The sequence below is a fragment of the Notolepis coatsorum genome (assembly GCF_963971535.1).
Source record: "Notolepis coatsorum genome assembly, chromosome: 6".
NCBI classification, from domain to species: domain Eukaryota; kingdom Metazoa; phylum Chordata; class Actinopteri; order Aulopiformes; family Paralepididae; genus Notolepis; species Notolepis coatsorum.
The window spans coordinates 89400536-89424036 of record NC_140170.1 but is presented as its reverse complement, the minus strand read 5'-3'; the positions used below and the strand labels follow the sequence as shown (position 1 = coordinate 89424036).

General features: G+C 46.2%; 1 protein-coding gene across 1 annotated transcript in view; it reads right to left on the bottom strand.

Annotated features, from left to right (window-relative positions):
* apcdd1l (adenomatosis polyposis coli down-regulated 1-like) overlaps positions 1-22244 on the bottom strand; it is a gene marked incomplete at its 5' end in the record, with an annotated part of 58172 nt that extends 35928 nt beyond the window's left edge. The window contains one exon of the mRNA XM_084315680.1: positions 21434-22244. Within this exon, the coding sequence (XP_084171806.1) occupies positions 21434-22244 (811 nt within the window). The remainder of the gene's footprint in view (positions 1-21433) is intronic.
* Positions 22245-23501: the final 1257 nt, after the last annotated feature.

The window sequence follows — 23501 nt, the reverse complement described above, 5'->3', positions numbered from 1 at the left end:
CAAGTTCAATCAGAATTTACATGTCTGTATGTTATTGTCCCATTTCAGAGGCAGAATGCCTCCATTTTCAAATATGTTCCATTGGTTGGAATTCCCTGCGGAAGATTATCTGTTAGATTACCTGTAGAAGAATGTTTTCAATTGTCTTCTCTCTTTTACTGTTCAAAGTGAGTATTTGTAGTCATTCAAAGTGAAATTCCTGACAAGTCCCCACCACCCACCATGGCCTTTACCTCATCTAGACCGCCAGCAGGCTATGCAGAATAGGGGACTTACACACTTACACTGTTGTTCAACAAGCTGACAGGTGTTCAATTGAGGAGGTAGTTTGAGAGAGAAAGAGAGAGAGAGAGAGAAGAGAGAGAGAGAGATAAGAAACCCACAGCTATATCAGATGATCAGGGTATGTTGGTATTATTCCCATTACATGTGCAGAGACAGTACACTCACCTCTTTTCAACCCCGCACACACACACACACACACATGCACGCGCACGCACAGACACGCACGCACGCACACACTAACACACACACACACACACACACACACACACACACACACACACACACACACACACACACACACACACACACACACACACACACACACACACACACACACACACACACACACACACACACACACACACACACACACACACACACACACACACACACACACACACACACACACACACACCACCCCAGAGCTTTCACAGGGAGTGTGTGTGTTTGGTGTCGGGCCTAAACACCTTGGAATCGCAGGCCCCCTTGTATGATTGCAATCATCATTGCCTCCATTCTGTACCACTCCAGGTCTGTAATTTGTGTTCAGATGCGATGCTGACAGATGCATAGTGAGAACTGGAGGGAGTGGTGGGGGGCGGGGTGGGTGGCTGAGAGAGGGTGGGATGCAGAGATAAGGGGAGGAGGGAAGGATGAGGACGGCCAGGTGAGACTAGAGGAGGTATTGTGCTCAGCCAGGGCGCAGCGGCAGTTAAAAGACCCCAATCTCTCTCATTTCATACCTGTGGACAGGTGCTTGGCAAGGCATGAACCTGCGTGTGGGACAGGAGACGGGAGACGGGAGGGAGGGGGGAGGGGTGGTAGAGGATCAAAGAAGGTCACGCTATTCCTACCCCCCTTCCCCCCTTCCCTTCGCTCGCCCTCCTTCACTGATCTGGAAACGATAGATTTTCGTTCCTGCTTTCACTCCCGGAGACGGGGATGTGGTGTGGGATTACCAGGGGTTGGGTATGAGGGTCTAATGTATCTCTAAGACCGGAATATAAGACTTGTTTTGGATGTTTTCTGTGAGTGAGAGAGATTTCATATTGATGTCTAGTTCCCTATATCACTCAAAGCACAATTTTTGCACATTATCTGTAAAATTTTCTATTTATATTTCAGCACAAACTTATTTAAATAGCCCTATTTTGTACTTACCAATGATGTTATGGGTTGGTAGAGTCATTTATCAGCACAATCCATGCTGTTCTTCATACTAAATACCTCTAGATCTGGCTAGTTAGCCACAAAACGAATGTTAAGTTACTGTAAGTTAAAGGGGGATTCCAGCATTTTAAAACCTGGACCCTATTTTTCCATCATGTGGGGTCTAAATGAATAACGGGGACAACAGTATCGCTTCAGCCAGCAGCTGCAAAACAGGCTGCAAAACAGGCTGCAAAACAGGCTGCAAAACAGGCTGCAATCACACCGGGCAAATGTGCACCGAAGTACATTCACTAAAATTGCTTTTTTCTTTTGCCACCGACTGGCTCCGACTGTTATAATAAGTGTCTGAAGACGAATCCATTTATTTTACTACAGTCTGGCTCAAACTGAAATCTCACTCTGAAATCCTGCATCTTGTTGGAGTACAGAAAGGGTTGTGTTATCTAAAATTAACAATGGTTTGTGTTAGTGTAGTGCATATCCAAATCGTACCACGAAACTGTTGAGCCACACTTTGTATACAGTTTTCATAGATGACCTTTGTTGGATAGGGACACGCTGAAGTTATGGCTAGTTGTGCTACAAATGGATGAAAACACTCCTGTCTATAACATTACAAGACCATTGGGTCTGTAGCAATCATTTTGACCCTGATGAATACTGCCAGTCCACGAGAAGAAAATACTATACCAAAGCATTTTCTTGAAGAATAATGCTGTTCCAAGAGTGGAGAGACTTTCTACAGACAGAGTGGAGGTAATGTTATTAGCCAAATTTATTGTGTTGACCTGGCATCAGTACACACAAAAGCTTGGCAGGATTACGGCAAAAACAATAGCTCACTAAGCCAGTAGTATGTACAAGATATCAATTGAGTTATGACTGCAATCATTATAAAATATCTATTTAGATTTACTGTATTTCACGTTCTTTTGTAAACGTCAGAAAACATGGGCCCGGCCGCAAATAATGTAATAAACTGGAAGAAGCCTGAACACAAAGGTCTCTGTAGGGATCCTTTAAATAATGTAATGGATAAACAGAGACTGGAAGATGTCTGAACACAAATATCTCTCTCTGTAGGGATCCTTTAAATAATGTTGTCAGGCACATATAATGATAATCTGTGGTAAGAAAAGCTCTTTTAGTGGATGCTACGCACGAATGCCCCATGTGATTACTCTCAATACTGGACCAATTACAAAAAATGTTGTCCCTATTATTAATTTAGACCCCACTTGATGAAAAAATACAGAAATTCCCATTTAAGTTGAATCTTCATAAATATCCTTGGGGAAATCCGTCCTCTGCATTCGACCCACCCTAACTATTTAGGAGCAGTGAGCCACACATAGCGCCTGGGGACCAACTTCAGTCATAATGCTAGTACCTTGGTCAAGGGCAACGGAAGGAAACCTAGCATGGGAGGAAACTGGAGTACCTGGAGGAAACCCACGGGAACACGGGAAGAGAACATGCAAATTCCACACGGAAAGGCCCCCTGCTGGTCAAACCCCTGCTGGAGTTTGAACCCAGGACCTTCTTCCTCTGAGGCAACAGTGCTAACCACTGCGCCACCGTGCCTCCCAGTGTGAAGTAATGGGGCCATGCTTCAGTCTGTACAAGCCCTGAAATAAACACTGAAACCCACTCCACAGCACACCCGCTGCCCCATTAATTTCACATTAGTGTTTGGCTAACTAAGGAGGAGCTGTGTATCCAGTATGAAGAACAGCATGGCTTGTGCTGAGAAAGGACTCTACCCTTAAACAAAAACATAGATGTAGGAAATAGGGCTTAGGGGTCCAAAACTCTGAACTCACCCTTTAAGGAATTAACAGTTAACAGTCCACATTTCTCACATTTGTTTGTTTCCCGAGGTGACTTTGGATTCATTTTCCAGTTCTGTATTTTTCAAGGCGAGGGTCCAAAAAGCACCCTGGAAGTGTTGAAAAGTCTGTTTGCCCCAGACACACACACCGCTGCGATTCTTGGCTTTCAGATGTTTCTCAAACAGTGACTACAGTATTTAAGAGTTTCCTCTCAACTGAAATCCGATTTGTCTTCCCCACGAAAACTTCTTTGTCAACTGTTTTCAACAGCGTCTCCAAGTCCATGAGTTACTGCATCTCCATAATTTCTGTTGCCGTCCACCAACGTTCAGCTCCGACTCGGAGGCCTCTGGAGCCAGACAGCTCCTCCGATTGACCAGTCACTGCATGTTAGTTACAGCCAATCTGTTATGTTATACTACCCAGCCTCTTCAATAAAACAATGGACATCCTATTTCATGGCTTTTACAGCGTTCGATTTACGCAGACATCTCTGCATGGCTGCAAGTACCATCTGTGGAGTCTTTATGGGTCTTTATGGAGCTGCTGCAGGACACTATGTATTTATGACCTCAGTCCCTTTATGATTTCTCTACTGTACGGGGCAGAGCAGCCTGGCCGTACAGGAGAGAGGTGGAGCCCAGGGACCCCCAGACCTTATTTACTACGACGTCGCTCCTCGGAGACGCCGCACAGCCGTGACGCGGGGACAGGAGGCGCGCGGGAATTGAATTACATGTGAAATTTAGTGATCCTTCAAAAAGAAAGGGGTCCTTGTTGGATAGGTTTACCTGTGTTTCTCTCACCATTAGAGTTCCCCCCTTTTTTGTGTGAGGGGGGGGGGGGGGGGGGGGGGGCAGCTGCAGGAGCAAACAGTGAATAGATTTAATAAGAGAAAAGGGTCATAGGTGCAACAAGTGAATATTCCAAAACCGAGTCTATGGTAGAGAGAGAAGTGAATATTCCAAAACCGAGTGTACGGTAGAGAGAGAAGTGAATATTCCAAAACCGAGTGTACGGTAGAGAGAGAAGTGGAATGTAGCCGAAGCTGTAATAACGTACTCAGTCAGTGGAGATCCGGTTAATACAATTTATTAACTCAGAATGAAAGTATCAATACAAAATCCGGTGAATACAATTTATTAACTCAGAATGAAAGTATCAATACAAAATCCGGTGAATACAATTTATTAACTCAGAATGAAAGTATCAATACAAAATAGACAGAGTATGGCTGGATGACTCTCCCATGAGGTAACTAGCTAAGAAACCCGGAAATGAGAGACCTTCCCCTCATTGCGGGGACACTTTTATACACGGGAGAGGGGGGGGGGGGTTATCTACCACAGAGAGAGAGAGCGGTGGTTTGTGGGTGTAGCAGCGGCGGTGGCGACGTGCCGGCTCCTGCCCTCGGCCTGCCAGCGACGCCGGCACTCCTGCAGCGGATTAAAGAGTGTGAAGGAGCGATGTCTAATTACCACGTTGAGACGCGGTTTGGGTGGAAGAGAGGAGCTTCTTCTGAGACAGTCTCTCTCTCTGATGAGGAGATTACAGTGCACCGCGGTGCTCATGTTCTTTTGATTTGTGTCTCCAGCGCCTCACCTGCTCAGCTCTTTATGGACGTATCTCCCCCGAGTATGAATTATGTGGTGGGAGAGAGAAAGTCCCTTCATCAGCGTCGGGAGATGAAGAGGGGGATACGTTTCCACGTCTGTCGGCCCGGAGGGGTGTTGAACTTGGAGAGACACTCTGCCAGAATGACTGTGCTGATTGTAATTTTAATTACACGCCTACGCAGTGTTTTTGTCCAAACGCTCCCACACACACAGTCCTCGTCCTCGTCCTGGTCGTGTCTGCTGAGAGGGCCGCGCAGCGGTGCTGTCTGTGCTGTCTGTGGTGTCTGTGGTGTGTTGACCGAGCGCAAACCCCACGGAACCAATGGAAGGAGATCAAACGGTCAAACGGTGTGTGTGTGTGTACAGTATTTGTGTGTCTTCCAGTGAGGTGTGCACAAGCTAATGCCTGTGTCTGTGTGTGTGTGCTCTCATACCTGTGTGTGTGCGTGTGTGTGCGTGTACAGTATTTGTGTGTCTCCCAGTGAAGTGTCTGCTAGCTAATGCCTGTGTGTGTGTGTGTGTATGTGCGTGTATGTGTGTATGTGTGTGTACAGTATTTATGTGTGTGATAGCAAAATATTATCATGTCATATAGTTCTGTGTTAAAAAACATATTATATGTCTTACAGCCTTGACTAGTTAATATAGGGTTAACTTAACTAGTATACAGCTCAGACACTGGGCGACAGTTTTAATTAAAAACAGCCAAAGGGCCAGAAGATATGAGAGGTCCAAGGTTCTTTTCCTCTCCAGTTCTTTGTGTGAAGACATAACAAAGTCCCTAGAGTCCATCTTTGTTTTCATTTCTCTCACTAGGGCATTATTTGTTTACCTTTCTTGTCATATGGGTATCTTATGTACGTCATGTCGATTATGTATTTAATGTAAGTCTGACCAGACCTCTTGGTCACTTTCTGGTCAGACACTCGTGTGTCTCTGATGATAAACTGATAATTTTCTTTCTATGGCCATGGAAACAATCAATGTTCTATTTTTATACAATTGACTCATTCTGAATTTCTACATCTTCACTGTTTAGCTCATTTGAAATATTCCACAACAGAATGGCGACGAGGTTATGGGATACCAAGGCTCGACCACCAGCGGGCTAAAGATGTTGGTGATTGCGTTTGTCATGGTTCTACCTGTCATGGTTCTACCTGTCATGGTTCTACCATGTCAGTGCTTCTGCCTCTCTCTGTTCACTCTACCACTCTGACCTGCAGGCGAAGACCTGGATACACTGGCCTTGCTCACAACCTTGTTCTAATCTCTATTCTCATTCTCTCTCCTAGCCTGCACGGTGAAGCCTGGAGACACTGACCTGCCGGCTAAGACCTGGAGACACTGGCCTGGTTCACAAAGTACTGCTCTGACCTACGCCCCCGGCTGACGACAACTGCTCCTGCTTTTCACCCCGTCTGTATGACATTCATGCCCCTGTGTATATCCTGGACACTACGAGAATTTCCCCTGTGTACTGACCCATGCCTGTACATTCGACCACTCTATTAAATATACCGCTGCTGGCGGGCCAAAACCTCCTAACTCCATTTCTATTTTTTTTTATCAACTCAGTAGATCATCATCCATGTGTGTGTGGTTTTATAAAGTCTACACAATAGGAAAACATTAAACCAATCATCTGTCTAAACCTCGTAACTCTATTCGCCCTCAAATCTGTGTTCGTTTTTTTCATCTGCTGAAAAGTTGGGTTTTTGGAGTTATGAGGTTTTGTCCCGCCAGCAGCGATACCCATATTGGGTTTTGCTCAGTTCTGCCTACCGTGTCTCCTTGCCTGCACATTGGGTTCCAAACACAACCGTGATAGTATTAGAGCATTCCAGGGGAGCATAAATCTTTCCCATAAAATTTTACTTTAAGGAGATGAGGGAACCCCTGTGTGTGTGTGTGTGTGTGTGTGTGTGTGTGTGTGTGTGTGTGTGTGTGTGTGTGTGTGTGTGTGTGTGTGTGTGTGTGTGTGTGTGTGTGTGTGTGTGTGTGTGTGTGTGTGTGTGTGTGTGTGTGTGTGTGTGTGTGTGTGTGTGTGTGTGTGTGTGTGTGTGTGTGTGTGTGTGTGTGTGTGTGTGTGTGTGTGTGTGTGCGCGCGTGTCTGTGTGTGTGTGAGGGGCAGATGCAGGGCATGGAAGATGATCAGTCTACTCTGGAAACACAGGTGGCTGATCCTAGGAGCTCTGGGCCTGGTGTTGTCCCTCTATCTCTTGCCACACACACACACACACACACACACACACACACACACACACACACACACACACACACACACACACACACACACACACACACACACACACACACACACACACACACACACACACACACACACCCATGCGATATCATGGTAGAGCTCAGGTTACAGTCAGTGGGCCGGGGTTGTAGTGAGATTGCAGCAGGATGTAATAGATAGTCAATGTAATATCGTGGTGGTTCATACAGAGGTGAGGAACGGGTTATTGATGGAGCCTTTGTTGTTAGTGGGAAGTGTCCGCCGGCCCACGAATCCCAAGCTGATTTACACTTTAACTGCCTCAACTGAGGGCAAGAGTTGCGAAATAAATTGTATTATGTCGTAAAAGAAAAAAGAAGAAAAAAGGGGGGAAATAATGTGGAGAATGAGAGAAAAAAATTATCATTTTATAGTACAAACTAAATATGTAATCGCTCCTGGCTCGCTGCGTCTCCGCCACGCATTCTCAAGTGACGACAATTCTTCTTCGGTTTCATGGGGGAGATTTTCCCACGTAAGGCCGCTGTGAACTGCTGCTAACGTGAACTAAAGCTCCCTGTGCCTGCCTGCCTGTGAGGGGAGGGGGGGGGGAGGGAGAGGGGGGAGAGAGAGAGAGAGGGAGGGGGAGGGAGGGAGAGAGAGAGGGGGGGGGAGAGAGGGGGGGAGGGAGAGAGAGAGGGAGGGGGGAGGGAGAGAGAGAGGGGAGAGAGGGGTGGGAGAGAGAGGGAGGGGAGAGAGAGGGGGGGGGGGGAGCAGGAGAGGTTGACATTTATGGATGAGGTTTCCACGGCCTTTACTATCAGGTTTTAAGGGGTGTTTGCTGCAGGCAGCCCCTCTCTGTGCAGCGCTAAGGGCTGAGCGCAGGGAGAGAGCGGGTGAGTTAGTTGACAGAATCTGGAGTGGCTGCACTGTATTCATGGCGGCTTTGTAAATGGCGACTGTGATGTGCACATCCATCATGGCGCGGCCTCATGCTGGGCTTGGGGGACGGAGGAGCATTCATTATGTTGACACGGCCTCGGCCCGCGCGGGAGGGGGGGGGGCTGGGAAAAGGGGGATAAGGGGTCAGGATTAGGGGAGCGGGCCCAGTAGTGTAGGGTGGAGGCTGGGTCGGGGGTGGGGATTCAAGATTAGGTGAGCGGGATAGAGAGAGGGGCATGAAGGAGGTAGTAAGATGCGTATGTGTGTGTGTGTGTGTGTGTGTGTGTGTGCGTGTGTGTGGTGGTTTGGGTGGAGCGGATCTGTTCTAGAAGTGGTAACCATTACAGAAACCCACACACACATTCATCTATTCTATCCTACACTGATACTGTAATATTCCGCTTAATGTCACTCTATAGGGAATGATAGAATCGGGCGACTGCTTATTGGGTTACCGTTTATTCACACGTCCAGGGCAGCAATGACAACACAAGGAACAGCGCCTGCATATGAGATGACTGGAATACGTAACACGTCATCACGCACGCATCATTGCTGTGCTGTGGTAGGCTATGGGCTACACAGATATCCCTAGGATATTACATCTCCCTTCCTAAGATGAAACTCACGGTGGCAACCTAGAATCCTGAAAACATTACTTTACAATATACGGTACCGTTTGTTCTATATTCACACACCTGTGGACCATTATTTATATTTAAACAATATAAGCAGAAACGGTATACTTAAACAATATAAGTAGAAAACGGTCTCAAGACATGTCAATTATTATGATAATTACAATAATTACAAATATTTCCTCTTCTCTCCTCTTTCCTTTTTTTTTTTTTTTTCTTTACATGCATTTCAATTTCACGTGGCCGTAATGATTCAGGGTCCACTGAGTAGGGTCTTAGGATCTTAAATGTCAAGCTTTACTCTTGGCTTAACGATGCGACCAGATCTGGTAGTGATGCACCTAGAATGTTCATCTGGACCTTCAGGTGGTGGACATTCCGGTGATGCCATCTCAGGCTGCTGGGGCTGGGTGTTGGCCTCCTGTGCCATTGTTCGGTGGGTACCTCGGTCAGTCTCTTTTGTCTGTAACAGGTGACGTCTGTTGCGCCTGTATTCCTGGCCTTCATCAGTACGAACGTGGTAAGACCTTTCAGCGCCTGCTGGTTGAATGACAGTGGCGGGCTTCCATTGTCCATTACTCTGTTGGAAACGGACGGCCTCTCCGTCCTGCAGAGTCGGCAACGGTCTTGCTGTCCGATCATAGTAATGTTTCTGTCTTTGTTGGCATAGTTCTTAATGTATCTTCTCAATGATTCTATGTTATAGCTATATGCTCGTTCTCTAATGTATAGTGGAATAGCTTACTCTGCTCGTTGTATTTCCCGTTAAAGTAACAGTTCATTCAAATATGGTCCGTTGGAAATCACGTGGAGGCGGAGACAGCGCTGCGGGTGAAAACGGTTCTGACCGTTGTTTTATTGGAATATCCAACAGCTTAAATTATCTGGTTCACAGCATCAATTATTTTCTATCTCTAATCAGCTTTTCCCGGAGGGCTTCTTAGTGGCGTCTCTTATTCTCGAACTGGTGGGGTGGATTCTCCGTCTCTGCTTCTCCGTTCTCTCTGCGTCTCGGTGTCTCCGTGTCTCTGTCTCACCTCCATCATTCAACCTGTAGGTTTTATAGAGAAGAGAGAACCCCCCCCCACCCTTGCCCCATCCAGTGCCGTCACCCCAGAGAGCCTGCTTTCCTATTGGCTAGAAGGTCTCCCCTCTCAGTGATTTGGGTCTTGCGAAACAGCGTTACAAGGTGACCTTACAGAGGGGATATGAACTAGTTTCCTTTTAGAATGATTTACCCAAGTGTCCCTGAATGCGACCCTCATACAGATGGAAATATAGTACCCACTCAACCTAACAGTGGGTATCACAGAATGGCCTGTTTGGTCTGCTTAGCTAAAGTAAACAGAACTCGGGTGTTGGCCTTCAGGCCGTCACTTCTTGACTTAAAAGTTAGTTATTTGGCGCACCATCCCTGTTTGTTGTGGAGGAAGATGTGTCATCTGTTTGCCATTTGATCTGTTCTTATTTTTATGGCACTCTGGGCTTTTTCCTATAGCTGCTAGGTGAAGGGTGAAGGGTTGCACTATTAGCTTTTGACTGAATTCTCCTGTGGCTTTTTCCATCAACCGCTAGATGATTTTAATCCTTCCTGTAATGCTTATATGGGTCATTTTGATCCATTTCGACTGAGGCCAGTTAACAGCCTTCTTGTTGACTCAAATGTATGGTTAACCTAACAGGTGATTTGGCATGGCTGTGAGTCTCTATTTTTCTAAGAGAAAATAACCTAGTTCTTTGCTATTTCATATATGTGCATAATTTCGATTGTTTAATTTACAGGTTTTATTTAGATAAATATACGACAATCCACCCTTAGTGGGTTTCATAACCCACTATATAGCACCAATATGTTCTAAATTAAACATGTTAAACCATAATTATCATTTTTGCTAATATTTTCAAAAAATTCAAAAAATCCAAAATTTACACAAATCGAACTACCAAACCCATTTCCGTCTGTACAGTTACAAAATCATCATTCACTCTTTCCGTTGGCTTCTTCCCCAGTCACACACAATATCAGTTATTACTATGACTCTAGACTAAGAAAGCTGTTCCTGTTTTTACAAGGAAACACTCTTTCAATAACAGCTTTTTTGTTTAGACTATTTTATCCATGTTTACTTAGCTTCAATGTGTCTGTTTTGTGTAATTGACTCTGCAAGAAAAGATTAATACATCCTACCCAAAAGATTAACACTCTAAACATCGAGGGAGATTCAAACAAGCAAACATAAATCATCTCTTCTCCTTGAAAATACCACTGAGGCCTCAATTATTCTTCGCTTTCATCCCTGTCAGTTATCCCTGTTTAAACCTCCTGAGGTCTTTACGGCTACCTCGTTTTGACTGTTTTCTTCTTGTTGTATTTTGTGCTAACCACAGCCTCTTCTTTGTTGTATGCAGTTTTTGGTACTGCTCCGATTTTCCACAGAAGGAAACGATTTTCCCTCTGTCCTTTTTTGCATTTTGGATTGTTATTTACAAACACACAATGGATTGGAAGGTCTCGTTTTCGCACAGATACATTTTTACTGTTCTGTATTTGACAACACTCTTTTTCCAAATTCGTTATCTATATATTCCACAGCTTCAATTGTTAATATTCAATCAAATCACCTTTGTCTCATTCATTTTTGTGCTGTACTATCTTACTAGATCAAATACCTCAAGTTCAACACAATCACCACTCCACCCTTGAAAGTGGAATAACCATTTATTACACTATCAATACCTTGTTTCCAGACAGCCTCCTCGGTCCGGACAGCCAGCTCTAGACGAGGCCAACCACCAACAGAACCTATGTGCATGGTAACAAACCACAGTCCCTTTAAACACACATCCCACACACTCTGCCAGCCCTCAACAAGCCGGTGCAGAGTCCCCCATAAGCCAATTATCAATTTCACACGTCTGCACCCTACTTGTAAACTATTTGGCCAATGGCGACCAAAATCTACAGAGCTTACCTATAAACAGAGAAACACGTTCGCCCAACACTTACCAAACCCAAAAACGTGACACAACTCCCCAGATACTACTCCTGGACTCTCAATGAGCGGAAAACTAAATCATGAACCAGCTCCCGTCCACCCTTAGTTTCCAGCCCATCATATTAGACATTCCTACCAGTCCCGCTGTGTCACCACCACCTGCTATCCCTGACCGGCGAGAGATCCCTCCCAGCCAGTCAGTTCCTAAAAAAAATAGAGTGTCAAACAAAAACAAAGAAAATTGCAAACAAACATAAACAAAAATTCGTGAGTGCCTTCATGCAACACACCCATCAACAGAACTAAACTATCAGCTAGAGGCATAAATACCCCCGCATAATCACTAAGAAATAAAAATTAAAAATTAAAAAGAAATGAAGTAAAGAAATTAAATAATTTTTTTTTTTTTTTTTTAAAGTCTCCTTGACCACCCTTGGATCAAGTATGTATAATCACTACTAAAATAGTCCTTTGTTATTAACTCTGTTTAATATTATGTCTAATATCAACTGTTTAACCCTTCTCTGACACCGTCTGGGTCAGAGTTCACATGACCACAAGAGCCATTGCGGTGACCATTTTTCTCTCTCTCTCTCCAATCTGTGCAGCCGGGCCAGGCTGCACAGGTGGGAGATACCAAAAATCGTCCACCATACCATTCTCCCTTACGTTTTCCTCACTGCCACAGCAAGAGTTGATCAGACACACTGTAGCAAAAAGGAAAACCCATGATTGGTCTATTAATTAACTGTTAGTACGATTGGCTCATGCATCTGTCAGTCATTTCATCTCTCCCTGTTAGTTGCACATCCATCTTAGTCGCTTCCACTCATAATCTAATGTACCAACGCTTCTATATATTTTTTATTCTATTTTTATTCCAATCAGTCCTTTTTCCCATTTTAACTTATTAATAACTCTATTTTCCCGAGCACTATTAGCTTCGCTTGTGCATTCCTGCCTCGTTCTTATTCAACCTATGGCCTTTGCAGACACACCCTCTTTACACCCCTTCTGAAAATGTCCCAACATTCCACATGTCCAGCAACTCTGTGTTCTGATGGACTCTTGCTGTCTATTGGACTCTTGCTGAGCCCGCCACCCTTTGCCACATGATCGAGCGAGATGGCCGATTTCTCCACATTTCCAGCACTCAGTTGATGCCGGCCATCCAAGCGGTCCCCCTCTTTGTCGTCCATTCCCTCCTTGGGGCTGCCAGTTCTGTTGTCTGGATGAGAGAGGGACATACCTGTTCTTCCCAGCCGCCGCACCTTGGGCCTTTTGTTGTTGGGAGGGGCCTGGAAACTCACCCCCCCTGCGGCTGTCATCATTCCCTCGCTGCTCCGCTCCCTGTTCAGGTAACAGGGCAGGTGACTTCTCTTGTTCACTGAGTCCTTGTTCTGCAGTACGAAACATGATTTCCAAAATTACATCACTCCTGATCACCCTCTTGTTCTAGCACCTCCCTCTCGCGTGTGACTTGGTCAACCGCCAGCTGCTTCTCCACCAGTTTTCTACGGACTGTCTCATGTCTTTCGGACGCTTCCGTGAATGCTCTTTGTCTTTCTGGAGAGAGGCACGTCATCCTCTCTACCTCCCCCCTGGCCCCCGCTGGCTGGCTCCTCGTCACCGGCCCACGCCTCTCATCCCGGCTTTGGTCTCGAGGGACGACTGGACATGGGAAACAGGTGGGCTGTAGAAACTGTTCATGTATAGTTCCATACCTGCTGTTGGTCTCTGTACCAGCCGTACGGCCAGAGTAGACTTCGTGGGACTGCTGTAACAACGCCGCTCTTCTCAGTCTCTTTCTCTGTCCCTTGGTTAAACTGCAGTCGCCTGCAATGGACACCCCAGTGTGGCTCGGTTCTGGTTGGAGTAAAACCGTTGTCTCTGGTTCTCTCTCCTGTAAGACCTCCTGTATTGGAATCAAAGTCATTATTTCCAGTCCCTCTGTTATACTGGTCACCTGAGGAAATTCCATCACATCCCACTCAATCAGATTAACTTCAGATATCAACCTTTCTACGGGAGTGTCTGCAAAGGTTGTCAGCCTATTGCTATTGTCGGCATTACTTCTTTTCATCGCTTTTCGTGCTCTCCTTTTCTGTTTTTTATTTTTGTTTCTCAACCCATAACAGCCTCCTTTTTTATACTTAAATACAAGGTTTTGTAAAGGCCTGAATCTCTTTGGCCATGGCTTCTTCACTTCTATTGTGATATTTCCAGTCATTGACATAGACAGATTGTCTACTTTTGCTATTGTTATTGCTTCTAAACCTTCAGTTGTTTCTATCAATGTTCCACTAAGGTGAACTTCCTGTGTACCCGACATTCTCACCACTTCCAAACACACCTGCAATTACCGTTTGGAAGAACAAGTTTCTCTGTGTCCAAACCTATTTTTCGCTACTTGAGTTAAAATTCACCCACACTATCAGATTTATACCGGTGCAGACAGGGATTGACAATTTTCTTATCATTCATACTATACCAAGGCTCATATAGCCATTTCCCCAATTGGTATTGAAATCGTCAGAGCCCCAGTCCTCGCCGAGCCTGTGCAAAAAGAAAGCAAAAACATAACACTTAATACAATGGCATTTCCCTTGTCATTTCCTCAATATTTATGCATTGGAAATGTCGGGCATTCCTATACTAATTCTTCTAGAGAGATTCGGTGTGATCTACTTGAATATAACGATACGGCTTTACTTGTTTTTGTCCGTTTGTCCAACCGGAAACTGGAGGTTCCAATCCTTTGTGTGTTCCTTTCACCTTTGGTTCTCTGGGGAACATAATCATTAAGTTCCACACAACCTATCAATTCTAACAAATGGTAAACTTGGTTAGCCATCTGTTCCAATTTCTTTTTGCCTTGTTGAAATTGTCATAATTTATACTTTAAATGACTGCTCCGCGTATTAACTATGTATAAATGTAATATTAACTTCCCTACTTGCTTTCTACTATGAAAATCAAAAACTATACTTCTTCCTACATTTCTCACCACATTTACATCTCACGCCTTCATCACATTCTTCATACAACACCATTCTACATTATTTTTCCACACATACCCCCTCACACCACCAAAAAAACCTTTTGGTGGCGTCACTGCTTCCAACCACTATCACGGGAAAAAATTAATCTTTAGCAACCTAGGTCACTAAACCCCTGACCGTTACATAGCCCAGTTGTCCACGTTATTAAATTCATGAACCCCAGTACTATACCCACCGCAACATTTCCCATGATCCCTGAATCCACAGGGACCCGTCATTCCACAGCCCAAAGCATCTTCCCTCAGTTTCGAACCTGAACGAAAACACCCCAAGCCCCCTTCCAAGGAATATCACAACTCGTCCAACCATCACCTGTACCGGCACCTATTTCACATACATAACAGCTACGTAGTTCAAAACAACCACCCAACCAATAACACACAACAAGACGCAAAGCCAACCCTGCCTCCAAGGACCCCAACCGAAGGGGGAAACTAGGGGACTGGCACCTTCCCTAAAATGAAAAACAAAAAACACGCCACAACCATCTCTAACCAAAACCAACCTAATGTAAAACCCATCTCCCTTATAACAAATGCTCAAACTCCTTGCCCCCAGCCCAAGCACACACGCCACTCTCAAGAGGGCCAGTCTGGGGGTTGGAGGGACCCCAACTAGAAACGGTCCGTAACGTACCCACAATCCATTCGAAGGCAAAGCATCGAGGGGGGGCGCACGTGGAGAAATGAAGGGAGGGAGAGAAGGAGAGACACAGGGAGAAATACAAGAAGAGACAGAGGGGGGGAGAGACATACATACGGAAGAGGAGTTCCCAAACGACCATGAATATCAACTTATCCATCCGAAAATGGGGGACCCCGATGTAAACAAGACGAAAGTCTGTCCCTGGTCTGCATCCCCTTAACAATCGTGTGTATTGAGCCGTACTGTATTGCACCCATTCTGAAAAAGTTTCCAATCAACCAATCAATCAACAGAGTCCATCTGGGAGAGAGGGATAGACAGAGGGAAGGGGAGATACCGGGAGGGAGGGAGGGAGGGAGAGCGGGAGGAAGACAGGGAGGGAGAGAGGGAGGACAGATGAAGGGAGGGGGGGCACAGACAGATGAAGGGAGGGGGGGAGCTATGACAGGAGGGGGGGCACAGAGAGGGAAGGAGGGGGGGATGCTATGAAGGGAGATTTATTTATTTTCTTTCTATTTCCAGAATCAACCAGCAGACTTCACCGTACAGCCTGGTCCAGTTAACCCACAGCTTAATACAACTAATGGTCTTTGCATGGAGTTCCTAAAAGCCACCACTATACCCCAAGGGACGGAGGAAGGGAGAAGGGAATGGGGGAGGGAGGGATGCAGGGAGAGAGGGAGGGAGGGAGGGAGAGGGGGAGAGAAGGAGGGAGGGAGGGAGAGGGGGAGAGAGGGAAAGAAAAAGAGAGACGGCGAGACGAAGGGAGGAGGGGGGGACGGGGGAGGGAGAAGGCAGGCCGAAACCCCACCTGTCCAAAAAGGCCTTCGACTGTCAGCCCCCTATTTTAACTTTATCGCCCTCGTTTTTTAAATCCTTTGTTTATTCTATGTTTCTAATTAACCAAGTTCTATTCCTCCCCTATAACTGTTTTAAACCTGTAGCGTAGCACTCTGGGATCCCATCGAACAAAAAGCGCATCACAAATCCAATCCATTATTATCACTATCACATGTGTGGCTGCCGTCCTGGCGGACATCTGTGCTCTACTGAGTGCACCCTTCTAGTCCAGCGAGAGCGCTGACGCTCCGTATTTGAGCAGGGTTGCCGTCTGTCAACACAAGTTGGAACCCAGGAGGAAGCGATATAAGGAAACAAATTGCCAATAACCATGAAGTTATCTTCGAACCCGTATCAGGAAATAAGCCTCCACACATCTGGTTAAATTAAATGCGAAACAAGACCTCCTGTGCGTCTCATTTTACAAACTTGTCCTCGTGAGCAGAGCGCATCACAACCACATCTAAAGGTGCATTGTTTGCAAACATTAGAACAGACACGTGACTCATACGCACACAGGAACGGGAGAGAGGGAGGGAGGGAGAGAGGGAGGGAGAGAAGGTGGCAGGGAGGGAGGGAGGGAGGGAGGGAGAGGGAGGGAGGGAGGGAGGGAGGGACGGAAAAGAGTACTATATCTGCATGGGGGGGCACACACTATGGTATAGAGGGAGATGATATCTCATCTCTACAGTGGGGAGGGGGGGGGGGGCACACACCATAGAAACTATGAAGGGAGAAAGGAAGCATTCCAGGGAAGGAGCTGTACCATAGGGAGCTCACACCATATAATAAATGGAAGGATGGAATGGACCCACTATGATAGTGCAGGATGGATGGAAGGGGGGAGGGGAAGGGGGCACACACTATGATAATGCAGGATGGCACCCATTATAATAGTGCAGGATGGCACCCATTATAATAGTGCAGGATGGCACCCATTATAATAGTGCAGGAGGGGGCACACCCTATAGGGAAGGCTACAGTGGGGAGGGGGGGGGCCCTGATGAAACTTCTAGTATCCTCTCATATACTGTACCATTTTAGCCATAAAAGGGGAAAAAAGGAGGGAGGGAGTGGAAAAGGGAGGGAGGGATGGAGGAAGAAAAGGAGGTGAGGGAGGGAGAGAGAGAGAGGAGAGGAGAGGAGAAGGAGGGAGGGAGAGAGAGAGAGAGGGAGGGAGGGAGGGATGGAGGAAGGGAGGGGGGCAACCTAGGGAGAGAGGGCCAAGCAACAGCAGAGGTGTATCCATTTCAAAGACAACACCGCCCCCTGCTGTCTCTATTCACACATCAACCTCATTGCCCCACAGTACTCGTCATCACGCAGCCACTTTTCCCATGACGTCAGCCGACGTGCTCACACAACATGAACCCCAATTCCCAGAATTCCCTGTACCGAATCGTAGTCCGCCATTAAGGATGGCTTCCCGCGAGACGTCGCCACAGGCTTACGTCACGTTTACACTCACGAGGTCTCGCTGTCAGCCAAAACAGCATCACGCGATATTCCCCGAGACTCCCAGCATGCAACATTGTTAGCACAGGTAGCTTTAGCATGTTAGCATAGTTAGCTTAGCATTTTTAGCATAGTTAGCTGTCCACTGCTAACACGATTAGCTTAATACTGTTAGCCCCATTAGCTTAGCTCAATGTTGCTATCGCTCGATCAGCCTAGCACGGCTAGTTAGCTTAGCCTAGCCCCTTACAATAGCGTTTCCTACACGGCCCATTATCCTGTTGATTTGAGCGGCACAACACATCGCGACGTTTTGCACAACCCAGTCATATTTTATAACATAATTTTAACTTTATTAAGCATTCGTTTATAAATCCTACAGTATCAGCCCCGGCCGGCTCCGTATTTTAAATCTAACGCTCCCGATCCAGCCCGGTATTTCAAATCTAACGCACCCCCTCTAGGCCCCCACCAAGCAGATGCTCCTAGTGACGTCATCAGTGGTGGCCGCGATCTGCCATTTATTCCTCGAAGCAGAAGAAGAACCCTGCTTTCTTTGATCTTTACCACATTAAACCACGACCTCATTACCACTGATTTAAAAAAATTCAAATAACGTGACACATCCTTTTGGTTCCATCTCACTCGCCATTCACTCAATTCATTCGATATCGCAACGCAGCGTCCATACGGTATGTACGACGTTCTTGCGGACAGTGCTATGGTGTCCCCGCGGCCGTACCCGTCCCTAGAGTTATCATAATGATACAAAAAATACTGGCATCCACTTCATAAGTCATAACCTCTAGCAGACTCATTCACACACATTCTCTCTCATCCGCACAGTTACACTCATACTCCCATTCAGCAACATAATCATTCTTAGCACTGGTCAACCTTGCACATCATGTAGCATCATTTGGTAGCCTTTCAGCCACCATGGACGAAGCTATAAGTTCCGTCATCTCAACACAACAGTCGTACTAAACATTAATAACCCCCAGCATTCCCCGTTAGCTTGCAACGTAGTTTAGCATGTATTAGCCCTGCTTTGTATAGCAGTAGCTTCCCGGGTATAAAACGGCTTTATTCCGTATTGGTTGTAATATAGTAATCCGCGACGTTTAGCATTATGATGACGTACGTTTGATTATAGCTATGATACCATGCATGTGTCATCCTATTTCATCTAAACAACATATATACATTGTTACATACCAAAGTCCTTATATAATGCCTCATCGCTTCTAAGTGCAGTTTTTTAGTTCGAACATAAGCGCAGTTCTTTATAACCCCCCAGTGCACAAGTGCTAATTTTTCCGAGGTTTAAGAGGACTACCTTACGCGCTCCAGATCTCTTGTTCCGTAAGAACTAAACGGATTCGTACGACGTCGATTTGTCTTTAGCAACGTACAAACCAGACGTCTCCAGTTATTGTCATTGCATTTGAACCTACGATTCTAAACAAGAGTCTCTGTCGCCTAACCTGGCGCAATCCTCTAGCCCCTCAGCAGTGCGCGACCTGAACTATATTATTGTCCAACCCGATCGCGCCAATCCCCTTCATTTCATTAGTGCCGATACGGCTGTGCGCTCAATCGTTTAACTCGATCGCGCCAATGCAACCATTCCCTACCCCTGTTCGAAATCTGCCCAAACAAACCCCGACAACACAGACACATCTTCAACTCACCGTTTGGCCTCTGCTGGTTGTTGTTGCTCGAGGATGGTGTAGTCAGGCGTCGTTGCTCTGCTCTGAGAGTTTTTTGAAGTTCTGTTGTGTCTTTGTCCTGGGTTCCGTTCGGATGTACAGACCGGCAGTCACGGCGCCAGATTAATGTATCTTCTCAATGATTCTATGTTATAGCTATATGCTCGTTCTCTAATGTATAGTGGAATAGCTTACTCTGCTCGTTGTATTTCCCGTTAAAGTAACAGTTCATTCAAATATGGTCCGTTGGAAATCACGTGGAGGCGGAGACAGCGCTGCGGGTGAAAACGGTTCTGACCGTTGTTTTATTGGAATATCCAACAGCTTAAATTATCTGGTTCACAGCATCAATTATTTTCTATCTCTAATCAGCTTTTCCCGGAGGGCTTCTTAGTGGCGTCTCTTATTCTCGAACTGGTGGGGTGGATTCTCCGTCTCTGCTTCTCCGTTCTCTCTGCGTCTCGGTGTCTCCGTGTCTCTGTCTCACCTCCATCATTCAACCTGTAGGTTTTATAGAGAAGAGAGAACCCCCCCCCACCCTTGCCCCATCCAGTGCCGTCACCCCAGAGAGCCTGCTTTCCTATTGGCTAGAAGGTCTCCCCTCTCAGTGATTTGGGTCTTGCGAAACAGCGTTACAAGGTGACCTTACAGAGGGGATATGAACTAGTTTCCTTTTAGAATGATTTACCCAAGTGTCCCTGAATGCGACCCTCATACAGATGGAAATATAGTACCCACTCAACCTAACAGTGGGTATCACAGAATGGCCTGTTTGGTCTGCTTAGCTAAAGTAAACAGAACTCGGGTGTTGGCCTTCAGGCCGTCACTTCTTGACTTAAAAGTTAGTTATTTGGCGCACCATCCCTGTATGTGTCAGATGTGTCATCTGTTTGCCATTTGATCTGTTCTTATTTTTATGGCACTCTGGGCTTTTTCCTATAGCTGCTAGGTGAAGGGTGAAGGGTTGCACTATTAGCTTTTGACTGAATTCTCCTGTGGCTTTTTCCATCAACCGCTAGATGATTTTAATCCTTCCTGTAATGCTTATATGGGTCATTTTGATCCATTTCGACTGAGGCCAGTTAACAGCCTTCTTGTTGACTCAAATGTATGGTTAACCTAACAGGTGATTTGGCATGGCTGTGAGTCTCTATTTTTCTAAGAGAAAATAACCTAGTTCTTTGCTATTTCATATATGTGCATAATTTCTATTGTTTAATTTACAGGTTTTATTTAGATAAATATACGACATTCTCTCTTGGCGCGCACTGTGCTCTGGTTTACAACCTGTGGTCGTAACTGCTGACTGGTGGTGGGGAGGATAGAGCGTAGGCGTCTGCTCATGAGTAGTTGTGCGGGTGACTTGAGGTTGTCAACTGGTGTATTTCTATATTCTAACAGACTCAAGTATGGGTCCTTGTTGTCTACTCTAGCCTTCTCTAACAGTGACTTTGCAATCTGGACTCCCTTCTCTGCGAGGCCATTGCTCTGGGCGTAAGTAGGGCTGCTAGTTACATGTCTAAAGTCCCAGTCCTGTGCGAATGTCTTAAATTCACTGGAGCTATAGCATGGGCCGTTGTCACTGACTACGGTTTCTGGTATGCCTAGCCTTGCGAACTGGGCTTTGAGCATTCGCACGACGGCTGATGTAGTGGTGCTGCGTAGTTTGTCTACCTCAATGTACCTGCTATAATAGTCTACTGTGACTATGTAGTCCTCTCCATGTAATGTAAAGAGGTCTGTGGCGACGGTCTGCCATGGTCGGTCAGGTATCTGATGAGATATCATTGGCTCTTTGGGGTTGGAGCTACGATACTGTTGACATGTGCTGCATGAGCCTACCATTTCCTCTATTTGTCTACCCATTCCAGGCCAAAATAGCACATCCCTCGCCCTCTCTTTAGACTTTTCTATACCCTTGTGGCCTGTGTGTATGCGTGTTAACATGTCCTGTCTCAGCGTGTGTGGCACGATAATCTTCTCACCCTTAAAGAGGACGTCGTCCATCACCGTGATCTCGTTGGTTCCAGTAGTCGGCAACACTGGGTGGACACGTCTTTCGTGTCTCAGGCCATCCTGACTCGCAGATCTGTCTTAGGGTGATGAGCTGTTGGTCTTGGGCGGTGGCTGCTTTGATCTCAGTCATTTTGTTGTCGCTCACAGGCAGGGTGCTCAGGACTGTGTGTACTTGTGTGTCCATACCCTCACTCAGTGTGCGGTCGTGGTAGGTGATAGACTTTCTCGACAGGGTGTCCGCCACTGGAATGTCTTTCCCTGGGCGGTGCATAATGACGATGTCATACCTTTGGAGCTGCAGTATCATGCGTTGCAAACGCGGCGGCGCAGCGGCGAGCGATTTTCTGAGGATCGCTTCGAGTGGCTTGTGGTCTGACTCTACCACTACCTGTCGACCATACAGGTACTGGTGGAACCTCTTGCATCCGAAAAGGACAGCGTACAACTCCTTTTCTATTTGCGCATAGTTCTCTTCGGTCTTGTTCAGAGCTTTAGATGCGTACGCGACTGGCTTACTGTCCTGCAGTAAGACTGCGCCTAGTCCGCTTTTTGAGGCGTCGACCTGGAGTCTCACAGGTTTGGTGTGGTCGAAATATGTGAGCACGGGGCCCGGCTCACGGGTTATGAGCTCTTTCATCTGTTGGAACACTTGGTCGTGCACAGGGTCCCACTGGAATTCACTGCTTTCCTTCACGAGTTGGCGCAGTGGCGTGTTCACGTCGGACAGTCCTGGAGCAAACTTTGAGAGGTATGTGACCATTCCTAAGATCGTTTCCAGCTCAGCCTTGTTCTTTGGCCGGTCCATCTCCCTGATCGTCCGTGCACCGTGTTGAAAGTAGTTAACTTTGATGATTGTTCAGTCAGTTTGATCACCCAGTAGCCCGATCTTGCGTCGAGTACACTGAAGTACTTTGCTCCGGCGAGCCTTGGGGTTATGTCGTCCAATGTTGGGAGCGGGTAGTGTGGTCTCTGGATCGCCCTGTTGAGGTCTCGGGGGTCCAAACACACTCGTAGCCTACCGTCGCGTCTTTCCACAACGACGAGGGCGCTGACCCATTCTGTGGGTTCTGTCACCTTCTTTATGACGTTTGACTTCTCCATGTTGTCCAGTTCCTCTTTGAGACGCCCACGGAGAGCGTATGGAATGCGCCTGGGGGGTTATATGACCGGCGTAGCCGCTGGGTCTATGCTGATACTGCATTCCCCTGGGAACAGCCCGATGCCCTGAAACACATCTGGAAACTCCTGCCTGACGTTAACAGGGTCCTCTACCTGTGCATCCACAACGTGTATCATTTTTACTAAGTTCAGATCTAGGCATGCTCTTAAACTCAATACAGGGGGGGAATTAGTGGTCACAACATCAAAGTCCAACATTTGCACATTTTCTTTATGCTTGCATGTGAGTTTGCATGACCCCTCTACCTTGAGAGCATGGCCACCATATCCTGAGAGTCGGCTGGATGGTGGGCCTAGTGTCACTTTTCCGTACATCTGGTGGAAGGTTGCTGTTGGCATTACGTTCGCTTGTGCACCAGTGTCAATTTTAAACTTTATTTTGTGCTTGTTGACTTTACCAACCTCCAACTCAGCGAACGCCTGTTCTCGCTTCGTGTCTGCGTGCTCCGTTACGATGGAGTCCACAAACCATTCGTCATCCTGTTGCGCACATGCACATTCCTCTGATACAGGGGTGGCCAACCCGCGGCTCGCGAGCCGCATGCGGCTCTTTGCCCGTCAATGTGCGGCTCTTCCATCCATAAAAAAAATTAAAAAAAAAAAAAAAAAAAATCCTTTTTTTTTTTTTTTTACTTTTTTTTTTTTATGTCACTCATTCCATAAGGACGTAGAATAAACATTTACAATTTTTTTTTAAATGGTCCATTTGCATGTTCTTGGTATCTGAATCTAGGGACATATATGGATCAGTGTCAGAAATAGTGTGTCTGTTACTAGGCTTGAGTAACTTGTAATGAACCAAAGGAGAATATCAATTCTATTTAAAAATGTTTTATCTTTGACTGTAAATAACACCATGCTAAAATTGACCAGACCTGAAAAA